Below are 25,060 nucleotides of genomic sequence, written 5' to 3' on the forward strand. Positions count from 1 at the left end.
CTTTTTAACTTAAAAAGTAATAAATTCAGGGGATCCCTGGGTGGCTCAGCAGTTTTAGCGCACCTGCCTTTGGCCCAGGGCGTGATCCTGGAGGCCTGGAATCAAGTCCCGCATTGGGCTTCCTGCATGGAGCCTGCTTCTCCCTCTGCCTGTGACTCTGCGTCTCTCTCTCTCTCTCTCTCTCTCTCTCTCTCTGTCTCTCATAAATAAATAAATAAATAAATAAATAAATAAATAAATAAATAAATAAATAAATAAAATCTTAAAAAAAGAAAAAGTAATAAATTCTGTAGTTTAAACTCCTTTAAAGGAAATGATATTTATGTTGCAGTAGGTAGGTCAAGTTCAAGAAACCTGGGTATAATACAATACCATAAACAAAGAGAATCTTTCCTAGCTCTCCTCTCAAATGCACTATGTTCTAATATTTCAAGATGCTTAGCACTGAAATCGTTGTTTCCATTTTATTATATCTGGACCTCTATGCCCAAAATGGAATAAGAAAAACTTTGTTTTAGTTTTGGACTCCTTCCATATCACACAGTTGGTATTCTGTTTTTGATAAGAAATAGTATTGTTTAGGATCGCTACTTTGGTATGGGTCACATTAAAAATGGCAAAAATGGTTATGCTATTTAAACTTTTATTATTGGTGTATTATATCCAATACCTCTAAATAGAGAGTACAAAGACTTAACTTACTATCTTCTTTTTGCTATGCCAGATAAACTCATTTAAAAAATAATAAGGTAAGAAAATGAAGAAGTAAGTTATTTGGAAAGAGATTCAAGTTCATAAATGAACAACTTGTAGTGAAGAATTACTTGAAATTATATGTAGGATGAGTGAGTGATAACTTGAATTTTTAAAGTATGTAAATAGAAGAAACCTTTGTATGTTAAACCAAAGCACTTAATTTAACCTATACAAAGTCTTGGTAACATATATTATGTCCAACAATGGAATGTGTACTCATCAGAATAGAACTTACAAAAATAGGTTTATCAGAGAATGGCCTTCAAAGTGCTTTATGTCAGGTGTTACGGGGAGAACTCTTTCAAACTTTTAAAGAACAGATGGCCCCAAGCTAGATAAATTGTTTAACAACACATAAAAAGAGGTTAAGCTATCCAATTCCATTTATGAAACTAACTAGTATAGAATCCTGAAACAAAACCCTGTCAAAAATAGTACAAAAAGAGGAAACATAATCTAAGTTCACTTATGATTATAGATACAAAAGTCCTAAATAATAAACTAGTAACAAACTAAATTCAATAGTACAGATAATCATTGAACATGGCTGAATCAAATATATTATAAAAATCAATTAACAGTCATCACAGAGGAATAAATGGATCCCAGGTGACTCTGTTTTCTTCTTCATACTCTTTGGTATTTTCTAAATTTTCTGTAATCTATATTATACCCAGAAGAAAACAAATATTTTTGAAAGGTTACATGTCCCAAAATATAAAAAAGCAGAAGTATATATAATGCTACTAGATCTCTGGACAAAATGGACACAGCATATGTTAAGTCATGTTTATGAAGGTAAAATGAAAGTTATTGGGCACCTGGGTGGCTCAGTGGGTTAAGTGGCTGCCTTCAACTCAGGTCATGATGATCCCAGAGTCCTGGGATCCAGTCCAGCATCAGGCTCTCTGCTCCTCAGGGAGTCTGCTTCTCTCTCTGCTCCTCACCCCCCTTCTCTGTCTAATAAATAAAAATATTTTTAAAAATTATCTCTTGAGTCAAAATTCCACCTTACTACTTTTTCTGGAGTAGCTTTCCTCATTCTTTGTTTTTTTTTTTTAATATTTTATTTATTTATTCATGGGAGACAGAGAGAGAGAGAGAGAGAGAGAGAGAGAGAGAGGCAGAGACACAGGCCGAGGGAGAAGCAGGCTCCATGCAGGGAGCCCGATGTGGGATTCGATCCCACATCTCCAGGATCACGCCCTGGGCCAAAGGCAGGCGCCAAACCGCTGAGCCATCCAGGGATTCCCTTTCCTCATTCTTTGTCTGGGAGGATAAACTAATGAGTAAGCTACACAAATTAAACAACATGCGATATTCTCCTCCCACTCTGGATATTGAATGAAGTCATAATGTGTCAATGAGGAGTCATATACAAATTAAGCTCTGTAAAACATTATAAAGTATTAGTACATTGGTTTAAAGAGCGGTTTAGGTGGGTGGGGAAACAGGCTAAAAGGACAAACGGGATTAAGAAGTACAAACTTCCAGTTACAAAATAAAGTCACAGAGATGAAAAGTAGAGCATAGGGGATATGGCCATCATGATTGTAGTAACTTCGTATGGTGAGAGGCGGTGACTAAACTTCATGGTGAGTAATGTGTAGAAAGAAGTACTGAATCACTATGCTGTACACCTGAAACTAATATAACATTGTAGGTTACCTATACTTCAATAAAAAGAACAGCAGCCATTTAAAGATTTGAAAGGCGGGTCATAAATACACTACTCAAAAATGAAAGTGAGAACAAAAAAACTTGGAAAAATACATTTCTAACCTACTTTTAACAGTTAAAATCATTTTATAAAAGCCCTTGCAAATCAATAAAAAGAACTTAGACAATTCAGAAAATAAAATAAATGGCCAATTATTTTCAAAAATTCTACTCCAAAAGTAATGAATACTTAAAAACAACAACTATCATTTGGCAAAAGTAAGAAAAAAAAATGACACCTATTCCCAGGAAAACAGGGAGCTAGGTACTTGTATATACTGCTAGTGGACATACATACTGGTACAACCTTTTCAGAAGGTAACCTGGTAGCACATTCAAAAATTTAAGATTAAAAAAAAAAAAATTTTAAGATTCGTGCATGCTCTTTGACCCTGCATTCCTCTTAAATAGTCATGGACTTGCACAGATGCAACATTTATGTTTACTGACCCATTATTTATCATAATGAAAAATGATAACCAATCTAAATGTTCAACAGTGAAGAACTTGCTAAATTATGATATATATGATATAATAACATAAAGGAATATAATATAGTCATGAAAATAAGTGTAAAATTAGTAAGGAATAAATTAATAAGTGAATAATCTTGGGGCTCCTGGATGGCTCATTCAGTTAGGTGTCAGCCTTCAGCTCAGGTCATGATCTCAGGGTTCTAAGATTGAGCCCCTCCTCAGGTTCCCTGCCCTTCAGGAAGCCTGCTTCTCCCTCTGTCCCTCCCCGCCTCCTGTTCTCTCAAATAAATAAATAAATAAATAAATAATCTTTAAAAAATTAAGTGAATAATTCTTATTAAAAACAATGTTACAGGGCAGCCTGGGTGGCTCAGCAGTTTAGCACCACCTTCAGACCAGGGGCCGGATCCTGGAGACCCGGGATCAAGTCCCACGTCGGGCTCCCTGCATGGAGCCTGCCTCTCCCTCTGCCTGTGTCTCTGCCTCTCTCTCTCCCTCTCTGTGTGTCTGTCATGAATAAATAAATAAATTCTTTAAAAATAAATAAATAAATAAATAAAAACAATGTTACAGTATGATCTCCTGTCAGAAAAAAAACAATATTTAGTAGTTATATGCATAAAAAACAATGGAGTACACTTACTGAAATAAGTGGGTTTTTTTGGGTGGTAAAAATTGATTACTTCATTTTATTTATCTAGATTTAGTAATTTTTTAAAAAGATTTTATTTATTCATTAGAGACAGAGAGAGACACACACAGAGAAAGAGAGAGGTGCAGAGACAGGCAGAGAGAGAAGCAGGCTCCATTCAGGGAGCCCGATGTGGGACTTGATTCTGGTAATTCAGGATCATGCGCTGGGCTGAAGGCAGGTGCTCAACCACTGAGCCACCCAGGAGTCCCTAGATTTAGTAATTTTTATATCAGCATGTATTATATCAGAAATAAAAAATAATCAAGGGAAAAATGAAACTTAAAATAGGTAAATAAAAAGGAAGATTTTTTTTTTCCTTTTTTAAAAAGATTTTATTTATTTATTCATGAGAGAGAGAGGAGAGAGGGGAGAGAGAGAGAGAGAGAGAGAGAGAGAGAGAGAGAGAGGCAGAGACACAGGCAGAGGGAGAAGCAGGCTCCACTGCAGGGAGCCCAATGTGGGGCTGGAGCCCGGGCCTCCAGGATCACGCCCTGGGCCAAAGGCAGGTGTTAAACCACTGAGCCACCCAGGGAACCCAGGAAGATTTATTCATGAGAGACACACAGAGAGAAAGACATGAGCTGAGGGAGAGGCAGGCTCCTTCCGGGGAGCCTGATGTGGAACTCGATCCCAGGACACTGGGATCGTGACCTGAACTGAAGGCAGACAGACGCTCAACCACTGAGCCACCCAGGTGCTCCAAAAAGGAAGAAATTCTTTACAAAAAGCTGGATCTTAATTCAGGTACTCCTGAGTCCTTAATTTTTAAAACTGCCCTAAAATGAGTCACATGACCAAAAATCCACACACATGAACCCCATGAATAAATTTTTAAAAATCTATACTGGGGCAGCCCCGGTGGCTTAGCGGTTTGGCACCACCTTCAGCCCAGGGCGTGATCCTGGAGGCCTGGGATCGAGTCCCACGCCAGGCTCCTTGCATGGAGCCTGCTTCTCCCTCTGCCTGTCTCTCTCTCTCTGTGTCTCTAATAAATAAATTAAAAATCTTAAAAAATATAAAAATAAAAATCTATACTGAATCATATGATCTGTGCTTGTTGAAAGTGTATTAGGGGGGATTCAAAAATCAATCAAATGGATATAGAAGTTTAATCCTTTACAAAAAACCATGTTTCTCATATGACTTTAGCAAAATTAAATTTCAGTAACTGAAAATGCTATAATTATATATGCCAAGCTTGTAAGTATGCTACTCAGGTCAATTTAACCACCTACAAATTATGATAGCAGGCAGGCAAGGATTCGGCCCCAGGATGCTAGGTACTCAGGTTAAAAACTGTTACTCAGGGATGCCTTGGTGGCTCAGTCAATTAAGTGTCTGACTTGGGCTGGGGTCATGATCTCAGAGTCCTGGGATTGTGCCCTATGTTGGGCTCTGTGCTTATGGGGGAGTCTGCTTCAAATCTTAAAAAAAAAAAAAAAAAAGACAAAATTGTTATTCAACATGAGATAATGCTGGACATTCCTCCTTTCTCAATCTTTTTAACTTTAAGAAGGAGTTCAAATCACCAATTATTTAACTAGTTAAAGAAGTTACTTTAACACAGAATAAGTGGATAATCATGGAACACTAGATAGATTTCCCCACCCTACCAGAACTAGGGCCACGTGACAAAACCATATACATATACATGAATATCTCTATATACATATTATTTATATATATATACATACATATATATGGTACATAGTTGTGCACAAAAGATGAAATCAAATAAAAATATTTAATTAGCTTGGAAAGAGTCAAAGTTTTTAAAGATCAGCAACACAATAATACTTCATTAAAGCAATTGTTCCCAACTGAGAAGCAAGCTTTCCTTCAAAGCATCAGAGAGCTAGAATTGTAGTGCTAGCTCTGCTACTTACTAAGCTAGATCCTAAGCAAATTAATAAAGATTACAACAATTTACCAGTTGGACTGTGTTTTTAAGGATTAAATAGGGTCATGCACAGTGAACTTGGCCATAAGTAGACACCCCAAATTTTAGTTCCCTTGCTCTGGTTAGCAGAGAATAGGGCAGTATCCAACTAACCCAAATATGAATCAGTTTCTAATGGTTTCCTAGTTCTAGTCCCAGTGTAGCCCTGTTTTCTTCTCTTTTCTCCCCCCCCCCCCCGTTTTCTTAATGTGACTTCAGTAGGTTTCTATTTTGTAACATTTCCCAATATTGCAATGCTTAGGTTCTCAAACTTTTCCTATCTTCGTGAAAATCATTCCCTTAGAACACTGGGACAGAGAAATCTAGCTAAACTGATAAACTGTTCAGGGAGAAGACTGTATAAGAAGATAATGATTTGTTTGTTTTTTTGATGATGGTGTTCCGAACCCAGGCCCTGAGTGGGGCATTTGAAGTAAAATAAACGAGAGAGCTGTGCCATGACAAGGCTTCAGAGATAAAGTGGGGACAGGAAGGATCCTGCGGGAACCCACATCATGTTAAACACGCGACTATCTACTTCCACCCACTCATAAGCAGGAACTTGCCAAACAAATTAAGCAACCTTCCAATCAACCACTAAACAACTCTGTAATCTACCAGCACCTTGAAAATGAGGAAGATAAACAACATACGTGGAAGAGAGACAACAGCATTTAAATCCATAATGGCAGAAAACTATCAAAGTTGGTTTAAATTTTATAGATTAGGGGATCCCTGGGTGGCTCAGCATTTTAGCGCCTGCCTTTGGCCCAGGGTGTGATCCTGGAGTCCCGGGATTGAGTCCCATGTCGGGCTCCCTGCATGGAGTCTGCTTTTCCCTCTGCCTGTGTCTCTGCCTCTCTCTGTGTCTATCGTGAATAAATAAAAAAGTATTCTTTTTAAAAAAAATAAAAAATAAAAAATTTTATAGATTAATAGTTTGTAGGGGAGGAAATATACTTTCCCCTGCACCCTTTTATGTTCTTTGCTGAGGCCATCCAGCCCATAATAAAAAAGATTAGCAGAAAAGAAATCTTAAATTTCACACCTACAGGAACTCTCACAAAAATATGGGAACCCACAAAGATACAGGACCGGAAGGCAACCAGGCAATTGAGGCTTATAAAGCATCCTGAGCTAAGGAGAAAGGGGAAGAGGTGTGGGGCTCCAAAGGTAAGGCAATTCCAGGAAAATGAGAAGAGCAATGTTTGCCTTCATGCAGGTAAGTCTCTCAGGTAAAAGAGTGATCTCTGGTAATACCTCTCTACATGGTAGGTGCCCCCTTTCTAAATTCTTTTAGGTAGGTAAAGGTAAAGTAAAAAGCTCTTCCTGACTCCTCCAGGTCTGGATTGCCTTCAGCTCACAATAATACACATGCCAAAGTAGCATACTTTCGGGTGATAAATTCTGCTCTCCTTCAGGTTTAGACAACAGTGAGAGAGTAAACATAAAAATGCATAAACGAGCTTTTCCCCTAAGCGGCCTGAGGTGACCTCTGAAAATGGCTCGCTATTTGCTTGACTCAGAAAACCCTACAAAATCAAGCAAATCAAGAGGTTCAAATCTTTGGGGCAGCCCAGGTGGCTTAGTGGTTTAGCGCTACCTTCAGCCCAGGGCATGATCCTGGAGACCCAGGATCGAGTCCCATGTTAGGCTTCCTGCATGGAGTCTGCTTCTCCCTCTGCCTATGTCTCTGCCTCCCTCTCTGTTTCTCGAATAAATAAATAAAATTTTTTTTTAAAAAAAGGTTCAAATCTTCATGTTCACTTTAAGAACACATATGAAACCATTCAGGCCATCAAGGGTATGCATACCCAAAAAGCCACCATGTATTTGAAAAATGCCACTTTGCAGAAGCAGTGTGTGCCATCCCATGGCTACAATGGTGGAGTTGGTGGCTGTGCCCGGGCCAAACATGGGGCTGGACACTGGGTTGGTGGCCCAAGAAAAATGCTGAATTTTTACTGCACATGCTTAAAAATGCAGGGAGTAATGCTGAACTCAAGGGTTTATTTATTTATTTTTTTAAGATTTTATTTATTTATTCATGAGAGACACAGAGAGAGAGGCAGAGACACAGGCAGAGGGAGAATCAGGCTCCACGCAGGGAGCCCAACATGGGACTTGATCCCAGATCCTCAGGATCAGGCCCTGGGCTGAAGGTGGTGCTAAACTGCTGAGCCACCGGGCTGCCCTGAACTCAAGGGTTTAGATGGAGATTCTCTAGTCACTGATCACATCCAGGTGAACAAACCCCTCCAAGATCCAGTACAGAATTTACAGGGCTCATGGTCGGATTAACCCATACATGAGCTCTCCCTGCCACATTGAGATTATCCTTACCGAAAAAGAGCAGATTGTTCCTAAACCAAGAGAGGAGGTTGCACAGAAGAAAAGCATATCCCAGAAGAAGCTGAACAAAAACTTATGGCCTGGGAGTAAATTCTGCATAGAATAAATGCAAATTTAAAAATGCATATATGAGAAAGATAATTTAGAAAGCTAGCACTGAGCCACAGCAGAGAGAAGTCTGCCACCTGCTGACACAAAAATGGAATTGTGTAGATCTCCCCGACTGCTCTTTTTAGGTTTCCCTGATTGCTGTTTTTAAAGCAAGGGAAACCTCAGGCAGGTTTCATGACATTAGATTTCAAATAAGTTACTGTACTGAAGAGATAAATTACAATCTCTAATTTAAAAGAGAATAAAGATTAAAATGGGATTTAATATTCTTTATAGACTTAATTCAGTAACTTTAAATAATGTGATGTCTGAATTACTTTAGAAGCAAACAAAAGAGAAATTCATGGAAATGATTTAACATAAACTGTAGGGAACATTGAAACTGCTATGATGAACTAAGGATAATCCAAGACAGTTTGCAAAAATTATAAAATATGTATGGGAGAAAAAACAATTTTTCCTCTATCTTTCTAGGTTCTTGGCCAAAACTCTCCTATAATTAAAGACATTAATAGGAGAAAAACAAGCACAAATTTAAAAACACGCATACCTCTTAAATACACGGGAGATACCCAGGGAAACGAAGTTGCTCTCTGAAATGGGCTAAGCTATCATCTTAAATGCCATCTCTAGCTAAAGAAAAAAAGAAGATGGCATATTCTGGGGTTACAAATCCTGTTTCTTTCCAAAGCCTACAGATTTCACCTCTGCCATCCGTCAATGTTCGTCCTCTTCTTTCTCCTGCTCCTATAGTAGTCTAGGGCTTCATTCTCTTTAATCCAGGCTTATTTCAGTTCCTGCTCCAGAGTGAGAGAATGCCACGCCAACATATGCCTCTTTGGCATGAGGATTATTTTGAGCTGATTATTTCAGAGAAACAGTAGACACAGGAGAAGTTCTGAAAAGAGAAGTTCCCTTTTGCAAGGGAAATTTACACTTACAAAGGAAATCTCCATTTCTACGTGTGTCTCCATCTCTCTACCAAAAGAGAAGGAAGCAAATGATGAAGCAAGTGCCACGAACTCAAATCAATGGAGAGAGTGCACTGAAATCCTCATTATCAACTTTTATTCAGGTTTACCATCTTTTCCTCCTCCCACCCAACAACAGCCCTCTTCCATGCCCTTTTTTTTTCATGCCCTTCTTTTTGTGCTTAGCTGTAGATGGTGTAATTTTAACCCACCTCACTTTTCCCAAGGTATCTGTCATGTATACGTGTTAATAAAACTTACTTGTTCTCTTGTTAACTCTGTTAAAGGGTCCCCAGCACAGAACTTAGAAAAGTAGAGGGAAAAAGATTTTTTCCTCTCACTCCTTGACTCTTGATTCTAGTTATGCTAATTTAGTGTACTTCAGCTACAAGATTGAGCAATTACAATGCATTCCAGATCTTACCACTTTTAAAAAATGAGTATCACACTCTCAATGGCTCTTCAGCAAGCTAACTATGGACACCTCACTACTGATAATACAGATGTTTCTACAATGTGGTCCCAAAACACTTTTAAAAATGTTTTCAATTCTTTAAAAAAGATATACGTGCCATGCTATTTCAAACAGTGTACAACATTAAAGGATAAAAGAGCACACACAGGTCTCCTCTTCCCTAGTCTCATCCTCCCATTACTAGTAACAACTACACTTCTACGTGCAGTTTTTTAAGATTTTCCAATGACATACAAGCACAGACATGTGTATCTGTCTCTTAGAACCATAACCGTTCTACAATGTGCTTTTCCCCCCTAGTAACCACCATCTTTTGAACTTTTTAAAATGCTAATCCATACAGATTTACATACATTTATATATATATATATTTATTTATTTCAAAATTTGATTTTTTGAGAGAGAGAACTCACACAAGCACAAGCAGGGGGAGAAGGACAAGCAGACTCCCCACAGAGTGGGGAGCCAGAAGGAGCACTCAGTCCCAGGACCCTGAGATCACTGATGTGGGAAACAAAGGCAGAGGGAAAATAATTAAATTTCCTTACTACCTACAGTTCACTGACAAGTCCTTGAAACAGGCAGAGTGACTTTGCTCTAGGAACTCAGATGCCTCGATGTTAATACTTAGCTAAGGGCAACTGGCAATCTTAGCTCAACCCCCAGGATCCCGTAAGTCCACTTTAACATATAAAAAATTCCTTTGGAGGGCAGCCTGGGTGGCTCAGCGGTTTGGTACTACCCTGGGGTTTGGCCCTGCCTTCAGCCCAGGGCGTGATCCTGGAGATTTGGGATCAGGTCCCACGTCGGGCTCCCTGCATGGAGCCTGCTTCTCCCTCTGCCTGTGTCTCTGCCTCTCTCTCTCTGTTTCTCTCAAGAATGAATAAATAAAAATCTTAAAAAAAAAAAATTCCTTTGGAAACTTCCTTTATCTCTAACACTACCCACCCTCCCCCCGGCCAAGATATATGTTGGTAGTCATTCTCTAAGCACATGACCCACCAGTATACATCTGAAGGGTCTCATGACTCAGGTTTCATTAGACAGTAATAAATGACCTTTCCCAACAACAGCTAGCCCCCTCAAGGTCCTGGAACCTTGCTTCCAAAATTCCTTAGAGACTTAAGCTACCCCTAACCCCTTTCAACTTGAAAGCATCTAATGGGCCACTCCTCATGACCCCTGTGCAGCTCTTTTTGCCCACGGGGTCCTATCCCCGTGCTTTAATAAAACCACCTTTTTGTACCAAAAATGTCTCAAGAATTCTCTCTTGGCTGACAGCTTTGAACCTTAATGTCTTTCCTATATCAATGGCATGAGCTGAAGTCAGACACTTAACCAACTTTCTTGTTTTTAAAGCTGCATAATATTACACAAATGCACCACAGTGTAATCAATGCAGTATAATTTATTTAACGATATATATACCGCCTTCAACAGAGTAAACACAAATGCCCATTTTTCTATATCCTTATCACTCGGATTTTTCTCTCCACAGTGTCTGGCAGCCCCCAATTCTGACTATTTGTGAGCAATTAAACTCGATTTTTTATTTTTTTTTTTGAGACTCGATTTTTAAAAAAATATTCTATTTATTGATTTGAGAGAGGGAGAGAGCAGAGCAAGAGAGAGAGAACACGAATGAGAGTAAGGGTCAGAGGGAGAGGGAGCAGACACCCCCCCCCCCCAGCAGGGAGCCTGACATGGGGCTCCATCCCAGGATCCTGAGATCATGACCTGAACTGAAGGCAGATACTTAACTGAGTTAGCCACCCAGTTGCCCCTTATTGGATTTTTTTGGGAGGGGAGAGGGACTTTTTTTTTTTTTTTTAACAAATTTTGCAAACTCTGTCATTTTGCTGGGGGCAAACTTTTTTTTTTTAAGATTTTATTTATTTATTCATGGGAGACAGAAAGAGAGAGAGAAGCAGAGACACAGGCAGAGGGAGAAGCAGGCCCCATGCAGGGAGCCTGACATGGGACTCAATCCTGGGTCTCCAGGATCACACCTTGGGCCGAAGGTGGCGCTAAACTACTGAGCCACCAAGGCTACCCAAAAATTTGAATTCTCCTACAGTTCTCAAACTTTAGCATTCATTGGAATCACCTGGAGGGCTTAACATAAAAGGGTCTAAGGATATGATGGTTTTTATCTAGAAAAGAGACTCCTTGGATACATTTAAAATATAGTATTGGGCCCCTGGCTGGTTCAGTTGGTACAGCATTTGATTCTTGATCTCAGGGTCCTGAGTTCAAGTCCCATGTTGAGCCTCGAGCTTAATTAAAAACAAAACCAAACAAGTAATATAGTATCTGGTTCAGGAGTAGCTCCATCTGTTATGTAAATGAACTCACAACAAAAAGCTTAAGGAAAAAATTTTGTAAAAAGAACGGTTTCAGGAAGAATTCTGGCTAATGTGAAAACAGCTTACTAGATAAGAGCTCACACTTGTTGAAGCTGAAAATGTAGTTAAACTTGTTGCATGAGGATAATACACAGGAAACATGACACTTGATTTGCAAAGACAAAGTCATATGCCTGATACAAATATCATCATACTTGCAAATTTGGGGATTCAAGATGACCTTGAATATAGTTTTGGCAATGTTAAGAGTTTAATATATTCCCCTTATTTTACAATATATTTTATTTAGACTGATCAATCATGATTGTTACCTTTCAAGCACCACAGCCATCAATCATTATCCAGTGTACTCTTCGTTGAATTTCACATAGCTTTCCTTGCGATCTCTTACAACATTTATAATCATTTATTGTAGAAGTACTGTTAATAATGTGGAGAACAAAGGCAAAAGAAAAAAAGTAAACTTCCTTATAACTTACAGCCCATTGATAAGTACTTGGGACAGGCAGGGTGATCTTCCTCCAGGACCTTGACTGCCTCAATGTTCATACTTTGCTAAAGGCAAAAGACAACCTTAGCTTGGTGTTAGCCCAATCTCCAGGATCCTGTAAGCGTACTTTAACATATGAAAATCCTCTATGGAAACTTCCTTTATCTCTACCCCTATGGCCCCAAAATATATATTAGCAATCATCCTTGAAGCATATGGCCCACTGATATACATTTGAAGGGTCTCATGACTAAGATTTTAGGACAGTGGTAAATAATTTTTCCTAACAACAGCTAGCCCCTCAAAGTCCTAGAAACCTTGCTTCCAAATTCCTTAGAGACTTTGGCTATTCCCTAACTCCCCTCCAATAAGAAAGTATATAATCAGTCACTCCTCACAATCCCAGTGTTCTTTCTGCACATGGGTTTTGTCCCTGTGCTTTCATAAAACCACCTTTTTGCACTGAAGAAGCCTCAAAAATTCTTTCTTGACCATTCTCTCCAAATCCCAACATTTCATATCATTAGGACTCTAGTTTTTAGGTAGTTGTGACACATAATTGGGAGACTAGCTTTTAAATCTCATTAGCATTGTATGAAGGCAATGGGGATGTCTCAAGAACTATTCAAGACCTAGGTATTTCAGGTGTGAATAAATAAATCTTTACACTTGGGGTGGACAGAAGGGTAAAGCTATTCCAAGTCTGTATTCTTTACTGCTGTATTACCAAGGACTTGTAACAGTTGGAATACTCTATTTTTGTACCAGCCATGTGACCACCAGTAATACCAGATTATATATATATGGTTTTTATTTTATCAAATATTAAATCAATTTACTGAATGGCAAATGATATGGGAAAAGAATAGGGACTATGGTATTATAACATGGTAGACTGCTTATTACCTAATTCCTCCCTTTCTTTTCTACTAATAGAATCTCAGTTTTGTTGGAGGGTGGCCATTTGCTCAGCCAAAAAAATTCCTCGGCTTAGTTAGGGTGGCTATATGACACTGTTCTCTCCAAAGACACGTAAGGAGAAAATTCTGCTTTATTGAATGGAGTATCCTCCTCCCTGGAAGATGGAAGGTTGGCCAGAACTGCAACAGCCATCTTGTGACCATGAGAAATGCCAAAAGAATTTCAAAGACCTCTGTCTTGATATCCTTGTACCCCCTAATTAATACCAGAAACTGCCTATTTTTTGGACCTCTCATTAGAAAAATGTTCATTGGTTATATTGATTTTAGGTCGCTATTTCTCTTAGGTGCAACTAATAAAAGAGACAATAAAAGGGGGTGCCTGGGTGGCTCAGTAGGTTAAATGTCTGCCTTAGGTCATGTCCTGGGGTCCTCCGGATACAGCCCCACCACAGCAGGGAGCCTGTTTCTTCTCCCTCTGCCCCTCACCCCCATGTGCGCAAGTGTGTGCACGTGCTCTCTCTCAAACAAATAAATACAATCTTAAAAAAGAAATATATACCAATCTAGGCCCTTAAAGAACACACACAACAGTGAACAGTACAAGATAGTATATAAATTGCTGCTTTATGAAAAATCATCAGGAAATGCCACAGGAGTTTGGGGAATACACTTCACAAAACAAATGATGAATTAAAAACCCAGTCCTAAAAGGTCATAAATCTGAGTACTGATATAAATTAAAGTTGGGATACACAGATATTTTTAAAAGCCTGCAATAATAGCAGTGAGCCACTAAAGCAGTTGTTTAAATCTTGGTTCTCCGCCCTCTCCTTTTTCTAAATATAGACTCAATAGTGGGCTTTCCACTTACTCAGTATAGTACCCAGAGAACATTTGATGTTATCTTAAAATAGAAGAAAGGAAGGAGTTTTTGTTAGAAGTTTATCTCCAGGAAGGAAAACTCACTCAAGTTTCAAAAACAGCATCGGCTTGTAAGGAATAATTGTTGGTGTTTATAAGGAACCCATAAGTAGTTGAGATGTGTTTAAATTAGAAATGGGGGCACCTGGGTGGCTCGGTCAGGTAAGCATCTGCCTTCTGCTGCTGTCATGATCCCAGGGTCCACAGGAATGGCTGGACTGGTCACGGAGGACACAGAACACACAGGCTGAGGCTCGCTAGACAGGAATGGTTGCTTATCATTCAAAAGCCTGTAGGGGTCAAGGTCAGGCCACCCCAAGATGCACCTCCCAGGCATGAAGATTATTTTGAGCTGAAGGCAATTAAGACCCTGTGGGCTCAAGAGAAACATTTGTTCATCCTTTAACTACTTAGAAGAACTCTAAATTGAGGTTCTTTCCCAGAATAAGGAGAGAGAAATTTTACCTGAGTGACCCATCTGCATGTCAGGGCAAACATCTGCTCTTCTTAGTGCCCTGCGAACCGTTCCTTTCCTCTCAGGTCCTCGGTCCCAACTCCCTTCTCCTTAGTTCAGAATGACATGTATACCTTTTGCCTGTCTGTGGAATTTCCACATCTGTGTGGATGACATGACCCATACATATGCTATTAAATTTGATTTTCTCCTGTTAATCTGTCAGTTGATTTTTTAATAGATTCTCAGTCCAGCTAGAAAAACCTTTATGGGGTCACAATTTGGTTCATAACAATGATTTATATCTTTTAAAAATCCATAGAATGTTGAATTTATGTAGTAGACATTAAATTAGGAATCTTCTGGGCAGCCCAGGTGACTCTGGTTTAGCGCCACCTTCAGCCCAGGACCTGATCCTGGAGACCAGGGATGGAGTACCACGTCAGGCTCTCTGCGTGGAGCCTGCTTCTCCCTCTGCCCGTGTCTCTGCCTCTCTCTCTCTCTGTGTGTGTCTCTCATGAATAAATAAATAAAATCTTAAAAAAAAATAGGAATATTCCTGTTTCAATTCAGTTCAGGGGTGAGTATCCTACTAAGATGAGGAAAGGAAAATGGAGAGAATTGGCTCCATGAATCCTGGGTCCTTACGCACCTAAGGAATACAAAAGGGTGAAATGAGTGAAGAGGGTGACTGGAAGAGCTGCTGCTGTGCCCTCTGCTTCCCTAAGGGAATGGGTACAGTGGAGCGCTACCTTCTCACCAAGAGGGCCCTTTCATGAGGTCACCTAGAGAACTTGAAATGTGTTTTCTGCAGAGACTGAGGCCTGACCCAAGCTATAAAAGATATTCAGCAGGACAGAAGTGGGTCTGCTATGCTCCACCGGCAGCACATACACTAAAATTGGGATAGTAAGGAAATTAGCATGGTCCCTGTACAAGGACAACATGCAAATTCATGAAGTTGTTCCACCATTTTTATAGGTGAGAACACTGTATAATTGAAGTTTGCCGAGAGGAGAACTTAAATGTTTTTAAGTGTTCTCACAAGCATACAAAGATAAATATGTAAGGTGATGGGTTTATTAATTAGATGGGGGCATCCTTTCACAGTGTATATGTATATCCAATCACAATGTACACTTTAAATATTTTATAATTTTGTCAGAACTCTATAAAGCTGAAAATTAAAAAAAAATATTTTATTTATTTATTCATGAGAGACAGAGAGAGAGAAGCAAAGACAGGCAGAGGGAGAAGCAGGCTTCATGCAGGGAGCCTGACGTGGGACTCGATCCCGGGTCTCCAGGATCACACCCTGGGCTGCAGGCGGCACTAAACCACTGCGCCACCAGGGCTACCCAAAGCTAAAAAATTTTAAAAGCAGCTTTGTTGTAACTGCCTATACTCCTAGAGTTTTCAGAGCCAGGGGTAAGCGAACATTCCCACACAGGAGGGAACGAGCCAGAAACCTATTTCTGTCTAGCCCATAAGAGCCACCTGAGAGGAAGGACTTCACAAAGGCAAGAGCCCATATGGAGTGGATCACTAAAAATGAATAGAATAGAATAGAATAGAATAGAATAGAAAAATAAAATAGAATAATAAATAAAATAATAAAATAAATAAAATCAGGCTGAGGTGGACTGGGGTGGCAAAAAAAATTTAACTGCTCATATTATGGGGATACAGTGAAAGAAGACAAAGTCAACTTTAAATTCCTTGCAGGCCCAGAGAGCACAAACCTAACCAGTCAAATAAGAACTCTCATTTTGGGGTGCCTGAGTGGCACAGTTGGTTAAGCATCTGACTCTTGCTTTTGGCTCAGGTCATAATCTCAAGGGGCTGGAGATCAAGCCTCTCCTAGGGCTCCTCATTCAGGGTGGAGTCTGCTTAAGACTCTCTCCCTTTCCCTCTGCCTAGCCCCCCAACACATCTATGCACATGCTCTCTCTCCCCAAAGAGGTTAAGCGTCAGACTCTTAGTTTCAGCTCAGGTCATGATCTCAGGGTCCTGGGATGGAGCCCTATGTCAGGCTCTGTGCTCAATGAGGAGTCGGCTGGAGAGTGTCTCTCTCCCTCTCCCTCTGCCCCCCCCCCCCCCGCCAATTACGCTCTCTCACTCCTTCGCTCTCTCTAAAATAAATAAACCTTTAAAAAAAACCCTCTCATTTTGTTACTTCCTCAGCAAAAGAAATCCTTCCTCTACCATATTAACCCAAAAATCTGAAGCAATGGCTAGTAGAGGAAAGAGAAGCAGTCGGGAAAGAGAGAGCTTGACTACTTCTCCTCTCCCATTCCAGATAGCTAGGGAGGGGAGGAGCCACCTGCAGTAAGCCATAGCTTTGGAGTAGTAAAGAAGTCTGTGTTAGGATAAATTGTGGGGCAAAAACCGCAGAAAAATCTCAGTCTCTTAACACACAAAAAAAGTTTATTTTTCATTCACACAACGTCCAATATGGGTCCAGATGACTCTCCAGAGCAGCTGTCCTCTACGTGCTGGCTCAATATTTCCAGGCTGCTTTGATACTGTGTCATCTCCATATCAACATGATTCTGCAGGGTTTGCTCCAACAGGAGAGACTATGGACAACTATGCACCTGTTCATAATTACACTGGCCCAGAGTGGCCATATCCTCTCCAGCCAGAATAGCAAAGCTTGGCCAAATACAAGAAGGGGAGGAGAGCTAAAAATCCTGGTGGGTACTAATATCCATCTAGAAGTCTCACCACAGAATTAATATGGAATTCATGCATAATCATAGGACTGTGATTATAATAGACTGTCTTTTACCTGAGAATGAGCAACAGGTCACAGGCCTATAAGAGTTTTCACCAGCGGGCAAGAAAGATTACCACTACTGAATAAATTTGAAAGGGGCCACAAGAAAGAGAAATAAAGTTGTGTTCTAGGGTGGCCCCAGTGGCGCAGCAGCTTAGTGCCGCCTGCAGCCTGAAGTGTGATCCTGGAGACCAGGGATTGAGTCCCATGTTGAGCTCCCTGCATGGAGCCTGCTTCTCCCTCTGCCTGTGTCTCTGTCTTTCTTTCTCTCTGTGTCTCTCATGAATAAATAAATAAAATGTTAAAAAAAAAAGTTGTGTCCTATTTACATCCCTTGCATCATGTCACTCCACATACTAAATCACATCTTTAGAAGAGATCACAGAAATCAAGTTTAACTCCATTTTTTCATAATAAAACCTTTAATCTTTCTCTGGCTTAAAGATTGTAATTCTAGCTTTTTTTTTTTTAAACCTTATTTATTTAAGAGAGACACAGAGAGAGAAGCAGAGACACAGGCAGAGGGAGATGCAGGCTCCTGCGAGAGCCCAATGCAAGACTTGATCCCGGGACCCTGGGATCATGCCCTGGGCCAGAGGCAGACACTCAACCAATGAGCCATCCAGGTGTCCCATGTAATTCTAGTTCTTATATGTGAGGCTAGAAATGTTTGTTTTCCTCAGCCAGCTCTTTGTGTTTACTAAATAGTCTAACTAAATGAAGTAATTATCTTCCAAGAATGTAGTTTAACTTTTTAAACTCCCCAGGGGAAGACCTATTTTCAACTTAGTTTAACAGCAAACAGAAGAGTGGCATATATAGATGAGCCTTAAATTTAAAAGTCATTTCAATCTTTTAATACCTTGAATTAAAATATGTGTGTGTACATATATTCACCTATCTAAAACAACTTCAAAAGCACAAATTAAACATATGGGATTTTGATCATTGGAAAAGCTGATCAATTTGTTATCAATATATATTCTTTAAAGATTTTATTTATTTATTTGACAGAGAGAGAAAGCAAGCACAAGCAGGGGGAGCAGAACAGGGAGAGGAAGAAGCAGGCTCCCCACCAAGCAGGGAGCCCAAAATGGGCTCAATCCCAGGTCCCTGGGATCATGACCTGAGTTGAAGGCAGATGCCCAACCAACTAAGCCACCCAGGTGCCCCTATTATCAATATATTAGAGGCGTTACATTTTCTGTCCTAAAAGACACTAAATAAATTTTCTGGATTAGTTTCTGGAATTAATACAACAGAACAATAAATTCTAAGTTACTGTACTGAGAAATCAGTGTAGATTTGGACAGCCAAACACAAAATTTAATAAAAACAAATAAAACCCACTTTTCGGCCGAATGATGACTAAAGGAAAACCGAGATTCTTAGAGCAGGAGAGAAGTTCTGTGGCTGATAACAGTAAGACAGGAAAGCTAGCATTCATTCATAAATTTAAAAACTCTTCCAAGATTTCTCCTAACATAATCCAGAAAGAATAAGACAAATTCTTATAAACAGCATATGTGTCAATAAACATACATACATACACATTTAGAATGCTTTTACTTTAAAATAATTTCCTTTTTTTGGGATCCCTGGGTGGCTCAGCAGTTTAGCACCGGCCTTCAGCCCAGGGTGTGATCCCGGAGTCCCGGGATTGAGTCCCCCATGGGCCTCCCTGCATGGAGCCTGCTTTTCCCTCTGCCTATGTCTCTGCCTCTTTCTCTGTGTGTGTCTCTCATGAACAAATAAAATCTTTAAGAAAAAAAAAGTTTAAAAAAACAAAAATTAAAAAATAAAATAATTTCCTTTTTGAAAGTGACTGCATCATATATCCAGAAAATTGAAAGGAGTTTCATTGGTGCTGTCCTAATGCCCTGATGATTGACCACATATACTTTTAAATTCTCCTGTTTAGAACTCACATTTAGTACTTAAATTTGTACACTGCTATTTTTTAATCACTAACACTTAGTTTTATTTAGTTTCAATCACCGGGTTTTTCTCTTATGAGGAAAAATTATAGTTCCTACTATTTCCCTAAAATTTTATTAGATGTCCCTAACTTGTGATAGTTTGACTTATAATTCTCTGACTCTACAATTGTGAGAAAGTGACATCATTTAGTAGAAACTGTACTTTGAATTCTGATCCTTCCCTGGGCTAGCAATGTACTGTACAATATTCTTTCCTGATGCTGGGCAATGGCAGCAGCAGCCTTAGCTCCCAGCCAACCACCCAATAACAAGGATTAACAACCATTACACAGGGGCAGCCCGGTGGTTCAGCAGTTTAGCGCAGCCTTTAGCCCAGATGGAGTCCCACATCGGGCTCCCTGCATGGAGCCTGCTTCTCCCTCTGCCTGTGTCTCTGCCTCTCTCTCTCTCTCTCTTTCATGAATAAATAAGTAAAATCTTAAAAAAAAAACAAAAAACCATTACACTGACAACCTTTCTGTACCATACAACTATTCCATTTTTCACTTTCAGTACCATATTCAATAAATTATATTAGATATCCTACACTTCATTATAAAATTGGCTCTGTGTTAGATGATTTTGCTGAACTGTAAGCTAATGTAAGTGTTCTGAGCACACACACAAACACACAAAAGTGTTCTGAGTACATTTAAGGTAGGCTAGCCCTATGATGTTTGGTGGGTTTTGTTAAATACATTATAGACTTACTGTATTTTTTTAAAGATTTTATTTATTTATTCATGAGAATACACATACACACACACACACAGAGAGAGAGAGAGAGAGAGAGAGAGAGAGAGAGAGAGAGAGAGAGAGGCAGAGACACAGGCAGAGGGAGAAGCAGGCTCCATGCAGGGAGCCCGACGTGGGACTCGATCCCAGGTCCCCAGGATCATGCCCCAGGCTGCAGGCGGCGCTAAACCGCTGAGCCGCCTGGACTGCCCATGAGCCACCAGAGCTGCAATGCCCATGGATAAAAATCAAGCAGGTAAAAAACACTGAATTCACCATGTATCATTCAATATTAAAAAGTTGCATGAAAGACATATATGATTACATTTCCCTCTCTTACTACCTCATTCTTCAAAGCCTAAATTTTGTGTTGGGGTGGGTTTCTCTGCCTGGCAGAAAACTAGCAGTAAGTGCTCAAGCTTTGTTCCAGAACTTTTTTACTAAGAGTAACTAAAAGCCACAGAGGCAACAGGTCCTATCTGAGCAGGCATGTCTGATTAGAATGGTGAGTTAATAAAATTGAATAACAAGTGATAAGTGATGGTCAACAGCAATGAGGAAGGACTTAAAATTTGCAAGATCTAGGAGAGGTTGGAGAACTTCATTCCCAAATACAATTCATCCCAAATACTAGCTTCATTTGTGCAAAATTCTACTCTATGTGTATCAACTTCTATACACGTTTGGCAATCTTGATCTTTTTGGTCCAGTTTACAAACACTGCAAGCCATCCTTACTGGGGATAATGAGAGTAGTTTTTAAGACGAAGACTTTAGGAGAGAGACAGTTGAGAGAAAATAATACCAGTGGTTAAAAATTATGCCCTACTAGTGTTCACAGGGGAAAATGACTAGGATATGAAACTGGCTGAGAGTCTGTTTTGGTACCATAATTACAACTACTATTTAATAAGCAGTTACTATGAGCCAGATACTACTAAATGTTTTACACTTAACTGTTTTTATACATAATTCTGACACCTCACACCAACCATTCTCTAATACAATTCTGACACTATCTAGAATTAGTATCTGATCCCATAAGGTAAGGACTCAGTCCACAAATCTGTCCTCACTTTCAATGCCAGACACAAGTCCCAGGTTGTCATCCATACTTCTGATGGACCAGTCGTAAATTTGAGGATTCTCACAACCTTCCTCCTCAGGTTCCATAATCTATAAGAATAACTCACAAAACTCAGGAGAGTGTTTTACTCACAGGTTTCATATAAAGAATATAATTCAGAACAGTCAAATGGAAGAGAAGCACAGGGCAGGATATAGAAAAAAGGCGTAGAGAGCTTCCATGTCCTCTCTAGAACACACCAGCCTCAAGAACACAGCTCAAGGTTTTCACAAACCTGGAAGCTCTCCTTTAGAGGTCTTTATAGAGGTCTGTTATATAGGTAAGATTGATCAAATGAATTACTGACCAGGTGATCAGCTTGAACTTCAGTTTTTTCCTTGTTCACAGAAGTGGGGAGGGGGTGCTGAAAGTTCTAATCCTCTAATGAGGCCTTGATCTTTATGGTAACCAGCCCCCATCTTTGAAGCTATCTTGGGGCCCCCAGCTACCAGTCCACCTCATTAGCATACAAAAGATACTGTTAACATTTCCCAGAGTCCAAGCCTTTTAGGAGCTGTGTGGCAGGAACCTGGGACAAACACCAAATATTTATTTCTTGCTGTACCAGAGATACAACCAGCAAGAAAAATCTAAGAAACTGTCACAGCCAATATGAGATAAGGATACATGATGACTAAATGTATGTGGCATTCTGGATGGAACCCAAGGACAGAGAAGGACATTAAGTAAAAACAAAGCAAGGATATTTAAAAGTGTATGAATATTTGTTCAATTAATTTCAACAAATGTACCATACTAATGTGAAATGTTAGTAATAGGAGAAACTGGTTGGGACTCTGTACTTATTTGCTCAATTATGTTATTAAGTTAAAATTGTTCTAAAATAAAATTTAATAATGCAGTATATTGACAGTGAAAAATGGCTTATCTCTGAGCTCTAAATATCTCTTTTTAAAAAATATTTATTTATTTATTTATGGGGAATATGTGGGGGGGGGCACATGTCCAGGGGGAGGGGCATAGGGAGAGAATCTCAAGCAGACTTCCCACTGAGCAGCTAGGAGCTCAATCCCACAGCCCTGAGAACATGACTAGAGCAGAAACCAAGAGTTCATCACCCAACTGACTGAGCCACCCAGATGTCCCTGAGCTCTAAACATCCTAAGCCATGTCTTCTGACAGGCTTCCTCTGTGTATTTATCTTGCTGTCCTACAGGACATTTCAGCTGTAGCATGCACAGCCCACCAGCCATACCTTTGTGTCTTTTTTTTTTTAAGATTTATTTATTCATTTATTTATGATAGACATAGAGAGAGAGAGGCAGAGACACAGGAGGAGGGAGAAGCAGGCTCCACATTGGGAGCCCGACACGGGACCGATCCTGAGACTCCAGGATCACACCCCAGGCCAAAGGCAGGCGCCAAACCGCCGAGCCACCCAGGGATCCCCACCTCTGTGTCTTTTAACTAAAATCTCTTAAAGCAGTGCATAATCTAAGCCCAGTACCAGAAGTCATTTGTTTACCTAGCCAGTATGAGTAGGCCCACCTTGCTTAGGTAGTTGTTGTTGGTTCCATTACTTGTGATGGGTTTAAGCTATGTCCACTGGATATTCACAGGTTTGTAGAGATTCTCTAAGGTGGGGGTTTGGAGGATGGAGTGGGAGATGGGCAAAACACGGCCCCTAACACAGAGTTATTAGATAAAACCTGGATTTGAACCCAAATCTTCAGACTCCCAATCAAATGTTTATCCCATTTGAAGAAACAGGCGATTAAAATTACAAGTTAAAAGCATAAAAGTCAGGGTGCTTGAGAGGCATAGTCGGCTGAGCACTGACTTTTGGTTTCAGCTCAGGTTATGATCTCAGGGTCATAAGATCTAGCCCCAAGCTGGGCTCTATGTTCAGTATGGAGTCTGCTTAATACTCTCTCCCTTTCCCTCTATCACTCCCACTCTCTAAAATAAAGAAATAAATATTAAAAAATAATAAAAAATACATAAAACTTTCAGTTTTTCCATTTAAAAGCTACTAGCAAAAGTAAAAAATAAAAATAAAAGCTACTAGCAGCTGCACATGTATCACAATTTGAATTAATATAACATTATGTACACTTATGTATATGAAAAGATTGACTGATTCCTATACTACAAATAAGTAAAGTTGGTCTGCCTGATGGGCTTTCATTATTCTTCACAAAGATGACAAACTTTTTAGGATGGTATCACCGTGGGATTATTATGAAATAATTGATTTTTAATTCTACTTGGTTTCAAAAAGTGATATAACAGACCAATCCACAGGTTAAGTACATACTAAGGCATGGCAATTAGTTGTTGCCCCTCCCGGACATGTGGATATAAATTCTTGGTTTGAGGCAAAAGTTCTCAAAGCAGGACAGCAACATAAACAAAATACAATTTTTGAGATAGAAACATTTGCTGCTTTACCACCTAAGTGGAGAAAAAAATAATAATAACCCAAGAATAATTTAATTCTAGCAGTAAACAAAACCTAAGAATATTATTGGCACATGAGACATGGGAGTTGACATTTCTTTTACTATTAGTTATGGGAACATATTTCTGTATTCAACCCAGGGCCAACAGCAACCAAGAGGGCAGTTATCTTTGATCAACGAAAACATAACTGAGGCTGAGTATCCTAAGTTTATCAACCTAAAATGATTATTATTTAGTATGGTAGTAGACCGTCAACTTACTTTTCATAAATATTTGACCCCTGTGTTCATGCATGTAGCACTTTATTGGGAGTAAACATGAGATCATGCATTCCAGTAAGCACATTAGAACGCAACTCCTGAGTAACTTGTCTTTATTAGTTGATTTTAATTAAAACAGCAACAGCAACAAAACCACACTAAAACCAAACCAAAACCAAAAACAACCCCGCCCAACTTTGAAGCAAATATTGCTTGCTTATAATGTACCTTAAGAGTCTTGAAACACTCATACAATAAAATCGTAAATAAATTTCTAAAATACTGTTATGCAAGACGTTTGGTGAGGGGGTGGGAAACGAACACAAAGATACTTCCTGGCACTTTGAGACAAGAAGAAATAACATGCAAATACAAAATAAACTGTTCTGAACGCCGACGGGGTTAAGCGGCATCCTTTCAAGCACCGAGAAGCTACACCTTTTCACAACCTAGCTCATTCTACCCGGGGTGCAGAAACAAACTGTACGAATTGGATTAGTCACAACCGTTTGGCTGCGGAACCAGGCAGCAACCTAGCCTAGAACGTTCCGTTTATTTCTTGAGAAATGGGCTTTGCTGCAGGAGGTGGCTTGTTTCCTAATCACCTATCTGCTGCCTTTCTGCTTCGAATGGAGACGCAACAAAGGACAGAGGGGGGACACCGTGGAGGGTCCAGACCAGGTCGGCGGTGCACGGAGTCGCCGCTCGCGGGGTGAACGGGACCCCAGGGTGCTCTCAGCCTTCCGCCAGGGCCAGCCCGGGAAGGTGAGGCCGGATGCAACGCGCTGCGGCCCATCAAGCGCTCGGGCACGCGGAGCCCTGCACTCACCATCTCGATGATTTTGGTCTTCCGCCCTGTCTTCCTCTTCAAGGTGAATATGTACTGGGCCAGCACCACCCCCGCCACCAGGACGCACACACTGGCGCTCGCCACCGCGCCCATCCTCGCCACGGCCGCCCGGTCCATCAACAGGGTGTCCCGCGCCTCCCACTCGGAAAAGAGGTCGCGGGGCTGCTGCTGGGGTGCGCGGAGGAGCTCCAACGCCCAGCCCCGCGGCGGCTCTGCCAGAGCCCCGCCCACGCCCCGCCCACGCCCCCTCCCCTCCCGCGC

General features: G+C 40.2%; 2 protein-coding genes and 1 non-coding gene across 8 annotated transcripts in view; 2 read left to right on the top strand and 1 right to left on the bottom strand.

The window, feature by feature from the left end:
* Window positions 1-25,006, bottom strand: part of NT5C3A (5'-nucleotidase, cytosolic IIIA) — a 55,083-nt gene extending 30,077 nt beyond the window's left edge. The window contains exon 1 of one of the 2 annotated variants that reach the window (XM_055314655.1): window positions 24,779-25,006. In XM_055314655.1, coding sequence (XP_055170630.1) covers window positions 24,779-24,916 — 138 coding nt within the window. In that variant the 5' untranslated portion in view covers window positions 24,917-25,006. The remainder of the gene's footprint in view (window positions 1-24,778) is intronic. The other variant, XM_055314657.1, reaches the window with a different exon arrangement.
* Window positions 1-25,060, top strand: part of LOC129502831 (uncharacterized) — a 196,942-nt gene that overhangs the window by 146,836 nt on the left and 25,046 nt on the right. The window lies entirely within an intron of this gene.
* Window positions 15,520-15,624, top strand: LOC129502999 (U6 spliceosomal RNA). Its single transcript, XR_008663091.1, has one exon. It is a non-coding gene; the product is annotated as a U6 spliceosomal RNA (small nuclear RNA).

Source organism: Nyctereutes procyonoides, unplaced genomic scaffold (genome assembly GCF_905146905.1).
Source record: "Nyctereutes procyonoides isolate TBG_1078 unplaced genomic scaffold, NYPRO_anot_genome, whole genome shotgun sequence".
Lineage (NCBI taxonomy): Eukaryota > Metazoa > Chordata > Mammalia > Carnivora > Canidae > Nyctereutes > Nyctereutes procyonoides.